This window comes from Biomphalaria glabrata, chromosome 3 (genome assembly GCF_947242115.1).
Source record: "Biomphalaria glabrata chromosome 3, xgBioGlab47.1, whole genome shotgun sequence".
Taxonomy (NCBI): Eukaryota; Metazoa; Mollusca; class Gastropoda; family Planorbidae; genus Biomphalaria; species Biomphalaria glabrata.
In genome coordinates this window covers 7,964,573-7,985,629 of record NC_074713.1, presented here as the reverse complement: position 1 = coordinate 7,985,629, position 21,057 = coordinate 7,964,573, and the positions used below count along the sequence as shown (strand labels likewise).

The following is a 21,057-nucleotide window of genomic DNA, read 5'->3' as shown; positions in this document are numbered from 1 at the left end:
TCTCTTTCAGAGGCTTTTTTTTTTTTTTTTGCTCTACGCTGTGCGCATTCTCATAATATATGAAGCTTTAAGAGCTTTTTCATTTTCTGTTGTCAAATCGCTAATAATTTTCTTTGATTTGCATACACTTCTGCTCGAAGTTTGCAGAAATCAACTGGTTTTTCTTTCAGTTAATTATGATTTGTTACAAGACAACGCTTAAGTTCAGCAGGTTTCAAACTTTCGTTCGATACCACATTCAAACAAATGACACATTTAAACAACAAGACACAATGAAACATATGACACATTGTGGCTGATTGCATATGTTTCGTAAAAATACGAATTGTAAATATTCAGGAGCATATTTATGCCATTTTGTCTGCTGCTTCCCTTGCGGCATCGTGTCTCAGTTCATTGCCACTATTTCCCACTACCTTCTCGCTCTTCTTCAGACGTCTGATTACGCTTCAAATGTGTCTCCATAATTTAACTGTTAGATGAGCGTGTGACAAACAATTTTAACCGCTGTAGAACTTCATAATTAACCCTAAAATGTGCACGATGAATAACTAGACTGATGTTGACGTGTCGTATATAGAGTCTCAGGGTCGTCGTTTGGAAACTTTAAAACAAAGTTTGGCCTACGTCTTTGAACTGTGGGATAAAGCAGAAAGAACAACGTTGATTGGTTTGTAAAATAAGTAAATTTGATATTCATTGACAAAATAAAGTTCTCTCACAGGACTGTTGGCTCGTCTCATCCTTTTTAGTAGTTTTTTTTTTTTTTTTTGTTGTTGAAAAGAACTCTTCTTAATTATGAATGAAAAGTATGAGACAAACTACATTCTAGACGCCAAGAGAATGAATTTCTGAGCATCAGCAAGCAGGGCGACGCTTGGCGTCGGGGGTTATCCCCGGATATCACTGGAGGAGGTTACAACGTTCCCCCCCCAGACCCTTTTAGGCCTACTGAATGGACGGGGGAAAAACCTGCTTCCTTTCCAATACTATTTCCACAAATATTTTTTTTTAGCAAAAAATTTTAAAAAATTCTATATACGAAACACTTTTTCTGTAAAAAAACAACAACAAAAAAAAAACAAACGGATATACGTAAATGAACATTGATTACATAAATTAAGATTCCAAACATATTTATAATAAATATGTACAGAAAAAATGTGTAATAATTATATGTGTTTTTATTTTCATTACATCCCTCAAACCTTCCCCGGGCCCACTGTGGGAGTTTGCATAATAGTGCTAAGATAACTTTGTTTATATTCTAATCATCCATCCATCCATCCCAGTGGCGCTACAGCCCATGGAGGGCTCTGGCCTGCTTTAACACATCCTTCCATTCAGATCTCTCCTGGGCCTTTCGTCTCCACGCCCTAACCCCAAGCTGCTTCAGATCTGCTTCCACGTCATCTATCCATCGCATTCGGGGTCTGCCTTTGGGTCGCCTGCCTTTTGGTTTTTGCCTGTATACGATTTTCGCCCCTCTGTTGTCTGACATTCTTTCAATGTGACCTGCCCAACGTAGTCTGTTCTTTTTTATTCACTATTGGTAGGTCTTCATATAATTGATATAACTCATGGTTAGTGCGTGTCCTCCACCCTGTTTCATCCTGTATGGCACCATAGATTTTCCTAAGAATTTTTCTAATCATAGACATAAATAAATAAATATAAAATAAACATATCGGATACTCAAAGTCGAGCACACAAAAAAACAAACAAACAACAACAACAAAAAACGAGTAAACATTCAAAGATGTTAAATTCTGTAAAAACGTATTGAACATATAAAGATCAGATAAACACATTCAACGATGTATTACATGCGGTAAAAACTAATGAAATATGTAAAGGTATGTAGGCTCTACATAATAAGCGGTAATAATTAGAAAAAAGATATGTAAAAAGATAAAGTGGCAAAAAGTAATTAAATTTTACAATTTATACGCGGTAAATACTATTTTTTCACAGTTTAATGTGGTAAAAATTAATATAACATTAAAAGATATTTTATTCGCGGTATAAGCTTACTAAACATGGTTTACAAAAATAAACTAGTGCACTTTTTAAGATAAGTAACTTTGCTGAATCTTTTGACTGTGTCGTGAGAATGAGTTTCGGGGTTAAAAAAAAAAGAAGAAAAGAATCCGGATATCCTCTTTTACTTTCTGTGTGTGTGTGTGTGTGTAGGTATATGTGTGTATGTATGTTAATCATTTTTAGACGTGAGACTGTTTTGCGTGCCTACCTAATTAACTCCAATTTGTATTGCCCTATCAATACATATAATGAATAATGTTCCGCCACTCGAGCATAGGAAGGGCTTGTTGGTTTTCTTATAACAAGATAGGCTTGTGTACATTTTCAGAGACTTGCCTCATAAATGAGAATTAATTACGTCATAACCCATGTCTCCTGATGACATAGTTCGAAATCGGAGCCATCTTGTCGATAGCACCAGCTGGATAAAGCTGCACTGTCAGTTAACCCAAGGACAGATGCATAGGCCATGTGTATGCACGAACTGTGGCAAACTCGGCCGCTTCAGAATTGGCTTGATCAGTAACTCCAGATTCTGCTCTGTCTCAAGACGAAGCCAGTGAATCATTTATATCTTTATATCATAGACATAAATAAATATAGACTGGCAAAAGGAAGTAACTTCATGTAACTTGAAAACATGTATATCTATTGTTGTCGGATTTCCGAATTCTGAAAAGTTGCTTGATCTTCAGTCTTAGAGATAAAAAAAAAAAACACAAGTGAAAATATTGTAATACTTATATAGGTTACGGCTGAAATAGATATGAATACTTAACTTTTATACTGCTCATAAATGCTGTATAATAAAGTACACAAAATTGCAAGTCACAAATTTTCGTTTCATAAAACTCTTGTATCGGCCAGTCTATATTTATTTATGTCTATGATATATATATATATAAAACACTGCTTTTTTTATACCAGCGAATAGGCCTACAACTTAATGATATTTGAATGATTATTTTAATATGGCGTCTATTACACTATTCGCGTTATGCGTAACACCCTCTCCACAATCTAAAAATCATATTTGGTGAGAGCAGTTTTAACAGGTGGCCTATAGAAACTGAATTTCCATTTGTTTCAACCAATAAAATTATCTTATCCAGGAATCATTTGTAAATGTTAAAAAGAGGGGCGATGGGCAATATCGATGTTATAGTTACCACCCCCCTCTCTTTTATATGTGGACCAAAAAGGAGTTTGCTCACAGTTTATGTAGGACGCTGAGGGCCCCTAACTTAAAAAACATAAAATGCATTCGTTTCCATTCAATGTCTGGTGCACCCATGGTCTCTGTATAGCCTACAGAAGAGCCCTATCATCCAGAGTATTTATATAGGCTATTACAAATTTAGCCACATGACTTATCCAAACTAATTGATACAATTACATGCAATATCAGCTTTGTTTTTGTTTTAAATAGTATTTTAAACATGCTTTTATTGTTACAATTCCTTTAATTAGCTCACACATTTTAATAGAATAGGGGAAGTTGGTAATCACATTGAGAATTCATCATGTGACTGGCAGGGGACAACCATCCAAACTATTACTGTTTTACCATGAGTCAAGTGATATAATGTTTAGTTATATGTGTCGTGTGAAATTCACAATTGTAATACACATTTTCATAAGGCTAAAGATTATTATTTAAGGTACCTCTTTCAGTCCTTGCTATCTATGGGGGCAGGTGTTGTCCATCTCACCTGTTTCTAAGGCTATTATTAAACTGATGACACAAACTTTGTCAAAAAACAAAAATTTAATGAATGAAAAATAAAACTTGAGCTCAACGAGTATTTTTTAATGACTTGCAATTCAAGTCTTGTCACGATGACCCAGCATAGGAGAAAAATAAATCATACAAGGTTCTCAAGTTTTCAAAAAGATGAGGAGAATAAAAAACATTAGACACACAACAACAACAACAAATTTAAGCAACACCAGATTGACAACATTCAAACTATCAAGCACTAAATATTTAGACTACACAATGCAGGTATAGAGTGCATGAAATAATAAAAGTTGAGATTGTGTCCAATATAAAAAGAAACAAAAAAAAAACAACAAACAAACAACAACATATATGCAAGTGCCGTTTATTCTTTTGGTTACAGTATTCAAGTAAAAGAAAACTAAATGTCTAGGTTTATACCCAGTTCAATACATTCAAAGCACTGCAATAGAAAACAAAAGAAAATACACTTGATTTCTAATAGAATTTCTATTTTGTTATGTTAACTGACACATTGCACTAAGTAAAAATAACAAAGCAATACTCTGTGAGACTGATTGCACTTCTAAGGATGGATCTAACAAGTCAAGAGATGACCCACTAGTTAGTGACAGGGCTACATACAGATCAGGACCTTCAAATTAAAGCTAACATCAACATAGATAAAACAAACATTAGATTTGAGTCATCTTTTTAATTTACCAGTAACTAGTCTTAGTTTAACATGTTTTGAGACATTCCTTCAGATAGGAAGATTATTATGTCCGAACCGGAAACCTCCTGCTGGACGTCGGGAGATAGAAGGGGGGTTTGAACTAGGGACCACAAAGATGACAGTGGACTGCATACCACACACACAGGGCAGCCATCCAATGTTACAATGAAAAAAAAATGTGTGTAGACCATGGAATGAGACTGAAGTCATGACCAAATTGAGTCAATATGAAAATGTTTAACTCAGGTCACTGTCATGTGTCTGTGATGAAAATGTTTAACTCAGGTCACTGTCATGTGTCTGTGATGAAAATGTCAACAAAAATGTAACTGTTGAGAAGAAAATGGAATGAAAATACAAACTTATGAGTGTGTGGTTTGCTATTCAATAACACAAACTTCATTTTAACTAAAAGCCCCAAAAGTATCTAGTATTTTTTTAGTCAAATTAAAAAAAAAACATCTACTCAACTTTGCAGACTTCCATCCCATCCCATGGAGCTTCAACAAAATTCTTAAAAGATGATTAATAAAATAGAGCTTTCTGTAGTTTTTTGGGGTTGGAGGGATGTCATTCCCTACAATATTATATTGAATCCTTTTTTTTTAATAAATGAAAGATAAAGAACATTTCTTCTAACTGTGTGCATTATCAAAAAAATATCCCTGAAAACAATGTAAATTCAAACAAGATCTTGATAATCAGATCAGAAAATCCTTGGCTATGAAACATGCAATAGAGAATATAGACAATATGATATATAGTCAACATTGAAGTTAAAACTTAAATATAATAATAAAAAAAGGGGGGAGGGGATAAAACATATAACATCTAGAGCCTACTTAGTATCAGGTATCCAAAAGTCCTACCTGAGGAGTTAATATGTTAAAAATCTATCAAATGTATAGACACATTGAGATATTTAGTTATTACATCAACAAACTTACAACGGTTATTCATTCTGGAAATTTTTTTTTTTTTTACAAGCTTCATGCATGACAATAAACAATATACAGTAAATGTAAATCAAAACGTGTTGACCTCACTCAAAAGGTGAGCAATGTCATCGTGGGTGCTATTGGCTTTCTACATAATGGAAAATAGAAATGCTCGCAAGATTAATTATTCAAAAATGTGGCGCTACGTCTATAGCCCAGAATTCAAGTTATCAGAAGACAAATAAATGTACAACCAACGACATAAATGACAGAAAAAGAAAAAAAAAGAGAAATATTAACACATTTTGTTTTAAACAAGAACAGAATAGTGCAGCATTCAACCATTATATACAGGTAAAGAAGGATAAGCATTCACAGTAACATTGTGTTGGAACAAATCAAGGAGAAAAACTTACTTTATTTATTAAAAAAAACCCAGCAATAATAAGAAACCAAGAGTAGCTCACTTAAAAAAAAAAAGTAAGTTCTTGATTGAATTGTGTTTTTGTTGTATGCAATGACAAAAAAAAAAAAACCAAATTGATAATGTTTTGGATGTACAATACAAACAACTAAGAAATATTTGATTACTTCAACAAAACGTGAACAGGCTGGACTTGTTTTTTTTCCACAATTGAGGAGTTAAAACATTAGGTTTTAAAAAAACAAACAAACTCGTATCACAGATACTGGTGATGTCTTAAACAAAAACAGGAACTCAACAAATTATGAAGATAAAAGGGGCAAAACTAGTGTCAGCTACTTCACTACGTGAAATATTGATTAACTGCCCATGGTTATGATGTTAGTGTAGAACTCAGAGGTTCAACTCAATGCAATGAGGGTTATTAGGAGGCATTGAAGGAATGTTAGCGTTACTAGTCTGTCTAGTGTAACCGTAACATAACCAAAAAGAAAACCAGCTCATTTTTTGTACAGCTAGTCATGTCCCAATGAGTACTAAACATTTTGCGTGCAAATTTAATTATTTTTGTCCACATCAGAACAAAACAACTAAAACAGAACCCTCACTGACCAGCACAATACAATGTGTAACAAAAGTGGGACACTAAATGAAAGAGAAGGATAACTGAACCCTGCCATAAGATGCAAACCTGACTACGTCTTGGGTTGTTTTAATAAGCCAAGAAAACCAATGACATAATGAAATAATCACTAACATGTATGACTAGATAAACAAGTAGTGCAAGTGGTGTTGAATGGACCTTGTGCTAAACTATGTTCAAGTATGTATTGCAATGGAACTCTCATGAGGGGAGTTAAAAATAAGCAAGATGATGGTTTGCCAGTACAATAGCTTTTCTGCCAACCAAAGAAAAAAAAATAGAGTTGGAAAAGGTTAGACAGAAGTTACAGGGTTTATGAGAGTTTCTAGAAAACAAAGCCTTCAAATTGTGTACCATTCACTTGCTACACCAGGGACACATAATAAGACAAGCAGTAGGTACAAACTGAATCTGAAAATCAAGCATGACAAAAATCTTGATGAAAACTTATTAACACTAAACAATATGTACAATAACTTCTCTGAGTTGGCATTTAGGTAAATCCAATAGACAAAACATCTGGTAAAAGTGTCATATAATTGTAAGACAAATGTTCATATTATTAAACTGATATGAAAACAACAACAAACAAAAAAAACAATACATATATACAGTCAAAATTATAAAATATTGATGTCTGAATTATTTAAATGTTCAATAGTATCCACTATATAGGACATAATGTACTGTGTCTAGCTCTATTAGTAAGTTGTTTCCTCTACAGTTACTGGTATTTGGATTCCACAATTTCTTATATTTTTTTGTTTATCTTGAACCTTGATGACCTCAAGGCAACTCTTAAGTGTGAAGCAAGGGAAGGAGAAGTGAAGTTCTTTTCAATCTTGGAACTTACAAACAGGTTACAAAATCCTGTCCTTTTCATTTATCTAGATAAGAATCAATATAAATCTACTTGCCATGAATAAAACAAGAAAAATTATATTAACGAATGGAAATACCCGTAACTAAAATTGTTTTCTCTCCCTTGCCAACTCCAAAGTGAAAAATGTTTTTGAAGAAATAAAATAAAAGGACCATAAAAGATGTTAACAATTTTAAACAATTCAGAAAAACAACAACTGACATTTGATCATTTATTTCTTCAAGTTTACACATTTCGAAATGAGTTGTACCCACTATAAAGGACATAATGTACTGTGTCTAAAATTTCCTGATAAGTGATGAGTACATTCTGGTTAGTAATGAAATTAGGAAAGTTGTTCCCTTTTTTTTTTGTCTGATTTAGTTTGACACAATTTTCCTTGAGTTAATATTTATGTTTATATGATTATACTGAAAGTTGAAAAATATGGAAGATATTCATCAAACTATTTTCAAAAAGGTTTTTCTTTTTATTTATAAAAGATGGAATCATGGTAAAAAAAAACTAGCCAGAATAGCCAACAAAAGTTTGTCCCTTTCCTAAAACAAAAATATGATACATCAATTTTATCTACTATCATAACGGAATGTTAGTAACATAATGAACATATAATTTTGACACTTCTAATCCTAGTTGAAACAAATACAAAAAGACTTATTTCTAAACAGTGAAAGTCACTAGCATAAAGAAATAGCAAGACCAGTATCCGTGAGTTGAATAGTGCTGTCATTAAGCTTACCAAATGTATTAATCAAACTAACTTTTTATTTTTTGTTTTCAACTTTAAAAAAAAAACAAAAAAAAAAAAAAAAAACCACCAGTGAATACATTTTTTGATTGTATTTTTTTGGATAGAACAGCAACAGGAAAAGAAGCAAAATGTTCAAATGAAGCATAAACAATGATAGATTCAATGTAAACAGCTGAGACACATAGACAAAGTCCATTGGTAATAACAAGTGACTAGCTTAAACTTTGAAGTAACAATTACACAGATACACAAAAATAGTTTGGATTTGTTCATGTCCAGGCAAGAGAATATTCTGTAGTGGTCAACATTACAAAGACAAGTGTAAAACAAGAGAATGAGCCACTTTTTACTTGTACAGTATAATGTACATGTACATTAAGTGTGTGGCTTAAGTTACAATAAAACCTAGTTAAATAAAATGTAACCAACCAATGAACCTTTTTTTTTTTCATTGTTTTTACTTAACTCCTGATACAATATATATAACAGATTACTGAATGGTTCTATTATATGAAATGAAATGAGTCTTGGACGTAGTAACTGAATATTTATTATACACATGCTTATTAAAAACATCTTTAAGTCTGAAATACAAAACATGATCAAGTAAGCTGTGATATTTCACTAAAACAAGGGCAAATGAAAAGCTTTTCAAACTAACATAATTGTAGAGACATTAATAAACCTCACATTTATTTAGTGTAAACAGAAACTATTTTTTTTTTAGTTTTTTTTTTTCAACAGCCTTTTTGTTAATACATGCATTATATGAATGAAAGAAATTGAAGATTGATATTGACTACAAAGAAACAAACCAGTTAAAGAGCATACTATTTCAATGCTACAAAAAAAAATGAATCACTGCAATTTACAGAAAGAATCTTTGAAAACATTGTCTCAGCTACAGATACTCAAGTGGCAGATGGATTGGCTGAGAATTCATTATTTTTTAAACCACACACCTAACTGTTCATTTATTAATTGCCGATATTGCTACTAGGAGAACCATTATATATATATATTCTTAATCAGAAATCCTTGAGTGATAATCTCTTTCTGCACTCAAAATTAAGTTAACTTCAGATAATCAACTGTGGTGCTAGTGATAACTTGTGGGAATTTCAGATGATTTTAGTCTTATACTTCTAATTCAAAATGTCCTCAACATTCTACTCCAAGTACAAACAGTAGAGCATTAAGTTTTGTGGAGTAAACAAGACATCAAATATTGACAGATAATTTTGTTGGTTTCTATTTTTTAGCCAGTCATTAGATTTTGAAAACAGATATGAAAACTACACAATTCTGTGCTGAAGCAAGGGAGACAATACTATGGACACTAAAGTCAACCATTAAAAGAATGACAAGCACAGATTAGTAAATGATAAAATGTTTCAAGTACTGGTAGCAGTACATTGTAGATAAACATTTCAATTAGTTTGAGTTGACAAAATTAACTCATTATAATAGGTGATAATAGAGTGTTTTTTTCTTTTCTATATGTTTGAAAAAGTACTTTTCTATCCCAATGTTCTTAAAAACTTGGACCTTAAAAATGTAGTGATCAAAATTTGAGGAAAAATATATTGCTATAAGTTGACAGTGAACTAAAATGTTTCTGACAGCAGAACAAACGAATCTGAGAGCACCGGGCCAACAGGACGTCAACTATAACAAATGTTTCAACAAAAATAGAAGGTATACAAAATATGTACAGCGTTCATGTCCTCTGTTTAAAAAGCATGGACATAAAAGTGACTGCAAGTCAAACAAACGACTTGCACAATGTGTCCTCTTGTCCTGAATACAAGACATGATGGAAAGAAACAACAAGAAGAAAGATTCCCAAACTTCTCGGACAACAGGAAATGGTTACTGGATATGTTGAAAACATTTATGTCTCTTTATACAAATATATACATACTGAGACTACACACATATATACAGAGATTCCGGGGGAAAAGCCAGACCACTTAGAAAATAGAAAGGGATAAAAAAAGTATACTCTTGTTTTACATGATAAAACAAATTTGATCCACAATTTTGTTAAACATTTCCTTTAAAAACAAAGTGACATTCCGCGATGCTAGCTGGCACTATTTACAAGTGCTGAAATGATTGACTGACATCGTTAAAACAAATCTTCAGTTAATTTTAAGTGGTTGTACTATGAAAAGGGTCATTATCCATTCAATTTTTTTATTTCTGTCACCAGCACCCACCTAATGCTGCAGAATCCACAGCAAAGTAGAGAGAAAAGAAATTTTGTTAAAAAAGTTTGTATTAAATGTTCATGTCACAGATCTAATACTCAACATTTAAAATATAACTTTAAAAAAATAAGAACTAGGTGGTTTCATTTCTAGTGTCATTCATTAAAAAATGTAAAAAAAAAAGTGCTTACTAAAGAACATTAATTAAGAATATACCATAGCACTTTTTAAAACAAACAAAGAATTTAAAAAAAAAAGACTTTTTTTTTTCAGCTTTTTTTCCCCAATAACAATAAAATAACAGATGCTAAAAGCAAATATGATTCAAACAACCATTTCAGTTTGTAGTCAAACAATGTTAGTTACACAGAAAGCCCAATGAGGTAACAAAACTCTATTAAGATAACATAATAAAGGCAGTTCTTTCATTGCAACACCAACACAAAATGGCAATAAAATGGGCTTTGAACTTATCTCCCTCTCATACATATTGTACATTTTCTCATTACAGTACCCAGTAGTGATGAGAATGCAAAAATGGAATTTTTAGAACAATATTTAGATTTTACAAGAGATAAAAAAAAAAAAAAAAAAAAAAAAAAAAAAGCAAAGGGCTATTTAAAAAAAAAACAACAATTACAATTTGCATGTATTAAAACTATTAATAACCTGTTTAAATAGCTTCCAAAAGCAATTGGAATTGGATTCATACTATTTCCCGACGAGGTCGTTTTCTTGCTGATCCCATTGGCTCACAAAAATCCAAGAACCTTGAGTCTTTAACATGGACCTGAGACTGAGCTGTTAGTTGAAGCTTGATGGCACTCGCGTTGAGTTTAGCAGATTGAAACATTTTTTTCAAACCTTTCATTTTCTCACTCTTGAGATCCACAAAGACTGTTCCAATAGCGGCAAGCATTTCAGCAGTTGGGGAAGGAGAAGGGGATGGCAGGGGCAAGGGTCGTGCTGATTCTTCTGGTCGTTTCATGGTCAACATCATTTCTGAGGGACTCTCAGCCTTCAACATCGAGTCCATAGTTAGGCCGATGAATGCAGTGCCATTGGACTTTGAACTTAAGAACTCATCTACATCAAGCCTGGCATCTGGACCAGTGTAGTGACCAGTTGAGCTAGTGGTGTTGATAAAAGCTTCATCTGTTGTAGGTGCCAGCGTTGCGGGAGATGTGGAGAAAGGCTCACCTGCACCCAAAAGGTAATCTTTATTGAGAATACTATGACTACATTGCTGAGCCAGAGCTGTTATGTTAGGGTTGGTTGTTGAGTTCCCAGAGCTGTCCTCCTGATTTACTTTTGTGGCTAATTCCTCAATGGTACATTTGATTTTATCTTCAGCTTTCTTGCTATCATCTAAGTTTCCTTGTTTGTCTGTTTCATTTAAAGAAGTTTTAATGTTGGACTCTTTAGATGCATTTGAATTTCTCCTGCGCTGCCCTTTACGATTTTTAGCAGTCACCCGTTGACCCAATAAATGTGATGGTGTTGAATTTGTAGAATCACCTTTTTTCAAATCATCAAGTGCCGACTTTAAAGTTTCTTTTCCATCATTTGTTGAGACTGGAACTCCATTCTGAGGCTTGGTCTTATCCTTAGACTTACTGTTGCTTTCATTGTCATTTTCATCATTTTCATCCATTTCACTATCCTCATCATCCTCATCTTTTCCTACGTCAATTTTAGCACGTGTTCTGGGATCAAATTTGTTTAAAGAAAAAGTCAGGTGTTGTGCCCAGCCAACATGTAAAACTGGGGTAGAGCTCCCTTCCTCCCATTCACAGATTCCGTCATAGAAGCGCAGGATATCTGCATAAACTTCAGGGTTGTATAAAATGTTCATCTGAGCACGATCCAGCGTGTTTAAAGAGACAGCTTTCACTATGTTGGGAATGAGCTCATTGGCAATTTCCAAAAATTCTTTGTAAATCTCTTCATCTTCTCTTGTGTAGTTAAATCTGGTAGAATTGAGAAAATAAAATTGGAAGAAAATAAATAAACATGATTTTTAAGGAAACTAAAATCTATAAATATATACTTTCGTCAAAAACTATTCAACAGATAAAAAGAACTTAACAAAGGACAATTTCTTAAATGTGCAAATAAGAAATGAAAATACAGCATGAATATTACCAACAAAGTATGAAATAATTGTCAGACATTTTCCATCTATTATTTATTTAAAGTTGAGAATATTGGTCAACTTTGATCATTTTGTGCTTAATTTCAAGTTCAAGAATTGCTATGACCTATTCTAGGTAAAAAAAAATAAATTCATATCCAGATTAAGAGAGTGAAAACACATTACAATCCATTTTAAGTTGTGCTCAATAATAATTTTTTTTTCACTGAAAACTTAGTACTGTGTGCCTGGTTTGAATTGCTATTGCTCTAAAAATATCAAATTTATTTTTTTTATAATACAGAATTTTTTTTTTATAAGGGCCTTTCTCACCCAATGTTGCTTACAATGTTAACTGTTTTAATTATGCGTATTTGTTTGAAAACAACACAAACCTTGGAAAGTTATTGGTCTATTGAATGAAATGGTGGACAACAAGTTGACCCTGTCTATATTTTAGATACATTAAGCCAATACGTTAAGATACATTAAGCCAAACCAGGAGTCCCGGGTTCAAATCCTGGGATTTTTATTTTGGGATCTTTAGGGCCCCTCTGAGTCCATAAAGCTTTGACGGGTGCCTTACATTAGTTGAGGAAAAGTAAAGATGGTTAGTCATGCTGGCCATAGGACAACAGCCACAGAAAAAGATGACCTTTACATCATACATCTTCTGCCCTATAGATAGCAAAGTATGAAAGGGGAATTTAAACTTAAAGTCAATAAAGTAACAACATAAAATCACTGCAGGTGCAGATGTCAGGTGTGATATGCCTAAACAAGTAGGAGGATTGCAGATGTGTGTTGAGAAAGAGTCCATGTTGAAAAACAACTAAATGATTTTCAATAGAATTAAAACTGCAATTGTGAGGATGTCTTGTAACTTTTTATACCAACATGGAGCAAAAATCAATATTTTCTAAGTTTTGGGTTTTTCTTCTCTTAGAGAAGAATAGAGACAGGTTTACTTCAGGATTGGACCCACCACAAATGACCTGTTAATTATTGTTTTGAAAAAAAAAAAAAAAAAAAAAAAAAAAAAAAAAAAACTATGGCCATATTACAAGGTCTTAGGGGATTGCAAAGACATTCCTTCAGGGAACAGCACCAGGAAAAAGAAGAAGAGACAGACAGAAAAGGCGAAGGGAAGACATCATAAAAGAATGGACGGGCTTGCCATTGAAAGAGGTTCTATCCAAGGCAAAAGACAAGAGAGGAATGGAGGATGGGTGACAGATCTTGAGTGGTGCCCAACAAAGGGATAGGTGAAGTGTGGTTTAATGAAATTGTACACTTTTTCTTGTCTTTTTATTATTTCATACTTTTAGGGCAACATGAACAAGACCAAAGACTAACTAGTTGAAGGAAAGGCAAAATAATTAATTCAGAAACACTAGTACCACTTAAAAGACAATGTTTGTAACCATGAATTTTAAATAACGAGGTTACAAAGACAGTTTGTGTGGAAAAACAAACTCAAAATAGGCCCCCAAAGTGGTCCACCCAGGCAGGCTTCAATATTTTCAGAAAGAACATCCAAATGAAATCATATCAAAGACAAATGACAGATAAGAATGGAGAAAGAAGGTTGACAGATCTTGTTTAGTGCCCCAACGGTCCAGCAGATCAAAGGATAGGCGAAAGTGAATGTAAAGTTAGATGCGAACCTGGCCTAACTAGTTCCCCTTTCAGACCTTGTGGTCTTTAGGACAGAGTAAAGTTCATCTGTTTTTGTGGCCTACAGTTAATGAGGGTGTCATGTAGCCAGCACAACGTCCAATCACCTTTACTTTTCCCCAACTAATGTCAGGTACCCATTAGTGATGGGTAGACTCAGAGGCACCCAAAGATTCCAAAGTTGAAAATCCCAGTCTTCACCAGGATTCGAACAATCCCAGTCTTCACCAGGATTCGAACCCGGGACCCACGGTTCGGGAGCCAAGTGCTTTACCGGCCTAACTGAAGTTTTATAATTGATGTAATTGTTTTTAAAAGGCTCAATCTCTTATTCGAATCCTCATGGAAAAAGACGTTTCCGTAAATAGAAGAAAAAAAAAAAAGGGGGACAAGAAAATGCATTTTACAAGATTACTATTTGTTTTAAATTATGTCTAACTTATAATGCATACTAAATAGATTTTTTCTCTTTAAAAAAATAGTAAACATTTGTTTGTGTGTAAATATAGTACTTAGTATAACAGAACTTACATAACTTAACAATACAATTATAAAAACAAAATTTTTTGACAAAAAATCTACAACCGTTTGCATAAATGTGTTAAAAATATGGAAAACTGTCGTCTCCCCTAATAAAGAGCCTCAAGTGTTTGAGTGTTTAATAGTCAATAGTTGTAAAAGTGGTGTATTTTTATGAAAAAACTGCTTGCATAAGTGATTTAAAAAATCAGATTTTTCGTTGCATAACAACTTTGAATGGTGTAAAATATTGTGATGTCGGATTTTCACTATCTTTTCTAGTTTATGAGATCTAAACGGGACGGACGGACAGACATTTCACACAAAACTAATAGCGTCTTTTCCCCTTTCGGGGGCCGCTAAAAATGGATTGAAAAGAATGGACCTACTTCCTGATTACATTTGAGGCCTCAGCCCAACATTTGATTGCTTCCTTATAGCAGCGCTTCCTGTAAAGATAGGCACCCATGTAAGTATAAGGGTATACATGATGATTGTCATAATGTTTAATGGCTGAGGTGATGGCTTCTTGGAATATACACAGAGGTGGTGGTCGGCCTGGAGTGGGAGAGATTTCTTCTAAATCACCCAAGTTACCTAGAGCCATGGGATATCTGAAACAAACATTTTGTTACACAAATAATAGTATAAATAATTAGGGCTCTATTATAAAAGAGCTTACTTACAGGTATTATTGATTTCACAGCACAACAATTGAAAAAAAAAAAAAAGAACCTAAATGTACTTTCTATTCAATAACTGCTCTTTTAATTTCATTATATTACTTTATAACATGCTGACATAGCCTATTCAATGCATTATCGCTAAAAATCTGATATGACAGAAATCCAGATATGCTTCAGAAGTTTCTAAAGATTGAGTGACTTGAACATCTTAGAGAAAACCTTTGAAAATTGATTGCTATGGGATATATATTCTCTACCTAAAGTCTTGTGAAAACCAAAACATTACTAGATGCAGTCCATAAGCTGCTTCAGGTCTAGAATGACTTAACTGCTGCAGCAAGTCTGGTTTGTGGCACATCATGATGCATAAGATTTGGGGAATAATATTCTAGCAAATTGAATGCCTACTGGAACTGGTCTAATTGCTGCGAAAATCAGACTCAGTATTAGAACATCATGGGATACCAACTGATGATAATGTATTAATATGTGCAGACTAAACAAGCCAGCTGCTGTAATTATCATGGAGGGCAATGACAAAGCCTTAGCTAATCCTAACCCCTCTATGAGGGCGCATTCAACGCTGAATTTGCAAGTAGGCTACAATCTAGAATTATTTTTATATACAGCGTTTAAATTAGAAAAAAAACTAATAATAGATTATACAATGGGCCACAAATCCCATTTATACAATGGAAGTGACTAATTCTGGTAACAGAAAGGAATGGAGAGAACAAGTCAACAGATCATGTGTGGATCATTGGTCCATCAGACTTAGGGACAGGTGATGACTATAAAAAATTTGCATTTTTGTGGTTTATTTGAATAAATACAATTTTTTTTTCTTCTTTATGTCTTTTGTTCTATCTTGATAACCAAGAAAAATTTTCCATAAATTACATCCGAATTTTTGCTTAAATACCAAAAATGAAATGCTTAAGTCTAATAATCTTAAAGCATATATATTTGTTAAGGAAAAAAATCTTACTTGGAGAGATGTCCTTTATCATATAAGAGCCATAACAACTCCTAAAAAGCAATAAAAAAAATAAAAAAAATAATAACAAATTTGGCTACAAAAAATATAAATTTATTAATTAATGTTAAGCTTTTATTTTGTTATGTTTTCAACTGTCTACATGCTCCTTTAGACTGAAGATAATAATTCCTGTAGTTAAAAATACTGTAAGGAGGTAGTAGAAGATGCCTGGAAAGAATCCAATGGTTGAAATTCATGTCATTTATAAGAAGCATAGATAAAACATTTTTTTGCCATTTGGAATAAATTTAATGATAATGTCATCATATATCAAGGTTTTCTGTAATTGTCCTAGATATTAAAACACAGTCTGGACTAAAAGGAATAGGTACATCTTGTTCAGGTACATAAAATCCTAAAATTCTGTTGTAATTAACATTCTGGTAACAGAAATCGAACACTTAGTGAGGTTGTGACTGAGCGTCGCATGAGGTTTGCGGGACATGTTCTACGTCAAAATGAATTACGCACACCAAGAGTTGCGATAACATGGAAGCCAAAACGAGGAAAGCGCAAACAGGGACGTCCTCGTATTACCTGGCGACACACCTTCATGGAGGACCTCAGAACAGTGGACACCAGATGGGAAGAGGCTTCAGACATTGCCAGTGACAGATCATTATGGAGACAGCTTGCCGCCCAATGCGCCGAACGGCGCGGGAGGACCTAAGTAAGTACTAAGTAAGTAAGTAATTAACATAGGGCCAAGAAAACAGCAAAAGGTGTCATATGGTATAATGGATATTTTTATTGTGTTTGTAAAAATTTTGTGATGATGATGCTATCGATACAAATGGGATATTTCAGTGATAATGGACAAATAATTTTTCTCCTTCAAACAGGGCACAACAGAATGTTTGAGAAGCTATTAAGGGGATCTAGGGAAATATGCCCTGCGTGAGGTGTCTCCAGAGAATGCTGACCACATGCTTCAAAGCTGCTTACTTTACAGACTGGCACAAACAAGACACTGGCCCCAAGATACTACTTTAGAAAAAATATTGTACGGAGAGCTCCCTGATCTGGAAACCAGTCCATTTCAGATTTAGAACTGGTTATCTAAACTCTCCAACATGGAAATGAAAATGCAGAAGAAGAGGTGTTGCTAATTAATATGGTCAACATACAACATCGCAGGGCAAACTTTTAAAAAATATAAAATCTAAACCTTAAACCAGACCTGCTTACCAAAAAAAGTCCAAATGCGTAACGCTGATGGTCAAAATGCATATTTTGGCACCTAAATGCGTAACACTTACTGTGACTTACGCGATCCACTATTTTGACATAATAGTCATATATATATATATATATATATATATCTAGTCTAGATCTAGACTAGATGGTAGTAGATGTTTATCGATCTAGATGTAGTTAATCTAAATCATACTACAACTAAATTGGATCTAGATTGTAGAGTAATGTAGAGAATCATGACATAGCGTAATGACTAGCTAGACTCTAGATTCTAGATCTACTCCTGTATAACAAGTTTCAAGTTATCTAGATTCTAGATCTAGAATCCAGATCTAGATCTAGACTAGATATCTACAATGTCACTCAATGTGTTTTGAATCGATAGCACTTCGATATTTTTTTCTATACAAATGAATACGGGAATCAGGGATTCAACATAATTAATTTCTACTAATGAAGTTTAAAAAAAAAAAGTCACGTTGGTGTATCAGCTAACTGATGGTACCAACCCGCCACTCCCTCACTCTCGCGTTCTTCATTTCTAGACTAAATCTAATTGCTTTTAAGAACCAATCAACGTATAGATCTGGACACAATGTGTTCCCCCACCTTTTCTGTCCCCCCCCCCCCCCCCCACAGGACAGCTTAGCGTGACTTCCGTGACCACTCGTAAGCTAGTCAAGAGAGGGAAAAAAAAGATACGAAATGTGTAACGCGACGGGTTCAATGCGTATTTGCGTACTGACGGTCATTTTTGGGAGATTTTACTTAACGAATACGCATTTTGCGTAACGGTAGGCAGGTCTGTTAAACTAATGACTATTATTTTTAACAGCATTTCTATGGACTAGTTGAACGAGAAATAAAGCAATACATACGTAATCAAAGTGTTAGTTACATTACCTGTTGTAGTGCTCCCATTTCAATACTGTCTGTTGTAAAATTGATGGATGGATTTGCTGCAGACACAATGGCGGCGACCTCAATCATACGATTACAAATGACTGGATGACCATTGAGGTACAACCAAGACTTCTCTGCCACACTCAAAGCAATAGACTGACCTCTTTTATCTTCATTGCCTTTACCTGTGCCATATTAGAAAAAAAAAGTTCCAGAGTATTCATAATCACTTATTTATAATGGAGTTTTTAAAAATAATTTATGTTACAATAACATAATATTGAAAAGGGGAAAGAAATTAAAAAAGATAAATTAATTTAGAAACATCTTACCATGCCATGTGACTTCTGCAGTATCTGTTCCATCTTCTCCAAATATCACCCATGCATGATCTTCAGATAGTGACAAATGGATGTCATTGCGACCCAACAATTGTGCAGCAGCTACCACCCCAAAAGCAACACCAAAACAGTCCAGTTTATTTCCTTCAAAATATCAATTATAATCAAATATCTTTTTTTGTACTTACAATATCTTTTTTTGTACTTACAATATAAAATAATAACTTTTAATTGACATTTTAATCCTTACACATGGCTAACTTCTAGAAAAATGTTTGTTTACCATAGTAAAAATAAAAGTTTGTATAAATCATTTAATAGAAAAGTTAATCACTAGCCAGTGTACAATGAAATAGTTACTGTACAACTTAGAAAAATTTGTCAACAGGACCAGTAACTTTTAAAAATAAGTTATAACGGAAGGTTCAGGTTGCTTGCCCATGATGTGGCAAAATATGGAGGTCACAGCTGGGGCTGCACAGCCACAGAAAATACTGCATTCCTCACTAATCTTAGGACTCGAAGACAGGCCTTATTTTTATTTATAATGGAAGGTAGTAACGAGTCACTTGTATGGCTGTCAGGTCCTATGGTATCTAAGTATGTTGTGTTATAAGAGTGTCATCACGATGGTTTTGATTTTGAATCCTTCCAGCTTCCGCTAGGGAAGAAGGAGCTTTTGAAAACTTTTGTACAAACTTGTCCTAGCATATGATCATATGGAACGAGGAATGTGCCTTTATCTTTGTGTCTTTCTGAGTTAAATCTAGAATCTAGTAAAAATGTATCTCTAGATCTATCATTTAAATTATAGACTCTATATATAGATATCTAGATTAGATCTAGTTATAATAAATAATAGCGAATAGTCTAGATCTAGAACCTAGATTCTATCTTAAATCTTAATCTACAGTATTCTACAGTGACTATCCACTATAATCCAGTACCTGTCAGGAAACTGTACAATGATTGTAAATGAGCTTTGTCTTTGAAGCTTCTTGATAAAGAGCTCCATATGACATCCGAAATTTTTTTCACTAAATCTCTATTTGAATATCCACTGGGGTATTTTGTTAAGTCAACCGAACCTTTGACCAATGTTTCAAATTGGGTATACAAAGCATCCACTGTACTGAAGTCAACAATTGGAAATATTGGACGCAGCAACTTAGTATCATCGTTAGTTGGGACAGCTCTATTCAAAGTCAATGTGTTTTCTATGCAACCTAATACAATGGAAAGCAGGGCAAGATTTGGCTCTTCGTTTGACTCAAGTTGCTCTTTGAAAAGATTAATTACACTTTTAATGTCAGTGAGCGGAAAATGTTTCTTTACTTTATCTCGAAAGCACGCCATCTTTGATGCTGATTAATAAATGTTGTGGCAAGTGATGCATTCAATTTAGGCGACCGATTTAAAATGATCCGAATCTAACTCTCACAAAACGACTCATTCAACTATTCGTTTGAATCAGAATACGGTATTTATCTTATCTTATATAATACAGACGTTACTTCAAAAAAAGATGATTACGTCCTAAGCGTCATGCATTCAGTCATGCATATTAAATTAAAATACATTAAATTCTGCCAAATCACTGGTTTTCCTGGCTAGCTCAGGCAACCCATTCCATGCTCTAATAGCACTGGGGAAGAAGAAGTATTTGTACAAATTTGTCCTAGCATATGGGACGAGGAATGTGCGTTTATCTTTGTGTCTTTCTGAGTATTTTATTAAATTTTGTTTTTGTATTTGAAGAAAATGGTTCGGTGTTTTATATATAGAGTCTAATTGCTACTTTACTTTTGAGTCTTCTATCCTGAATGCTTTCTAAATTTAGTGATTTTACTAAAGGTGTTTGTTATAGGCCTACTCTAGTCAAGTGTGAATATTCGTTTGTTATGAATCTCACTGCTCTAATGCTAAAACAAATTAGTCTAGATCTAGAATAGGCCTACTATTAGCACGACACTATAATCTCTCTGTATTACATAAGATAAGAAGATAAGATAGGCTATATATATAGCAGACTAGATCTAGATTGCTCTATGAAGTCTATGCTGATAAAAAAAAAGCTTATTTAAATTACTTTAATAATATAAAGTCAGCTCATATATAATATATATACACAGTTCAAATACTGCATCAATCGCAATATTTTTTTAAAATATCTATAGTACGTATACCCTATTTTATAGTTAAAATCTAGA

The 21,057-nt window shown here is 33.5% G+C and overlaps 1 protein-coding gene across 1 annotated transcript; it reads right to left on the bottom strand.

Moving 5' to 3' along the window:
- Positions 1–3,838: 3,838 nt before the first annotated feature.
- Positions 3,839–20,223, bottom strand: LOC106071077 (menin-like). Its single transcript, XM_013231118.2, has 6 exons — positions 19,795–20,223; positions 18,839–18,991; positions 18,507–18,691; positions 16,356–16,396; positions 15,071–15,295; positions 3,839–12,321 (listed from the first exon to the last, which is right to left on the bottom strand). The coding sequence occupies exons 1-6, from the start codon at positions 20,201–20,203 to the stop codon at positions 11,058–11,060; spliced, it is 2,277 nt and encodes a 758-aa protein (XP_013086572.1). The 5' UTR covers positions 20,204–20,223; the 3' UTR covers positions 3,839–11,057.
- Positions 20,224–21,057: the final 834 nt, after the last annotated feature.

Bases quoted from the DNA above. Each gene is read 5' to 3' on its own strand.
- LOC106071077 (XM_013231118.2), bottom strand. From the start codon at position 20,203: ATGGCGTGCTTTCGAGATAAAGTAAAGAAACATTTTCCGCTCACTGAC. The intron at 18,992-19,794 runs GTACTGGATTAT...GATATTTTGAAG, and splicing joins ATTGTACAGTTTCCTGACAG to GAAATAAACTGGACTGTTTT. The intron at 15,296-16,355 runs GTAAGATTTTTT...TGTTTGTTTCAG, and splicing joins GATAAAGGACATCTCTCCAA to ATATCCCATGGCTCTAGGTA.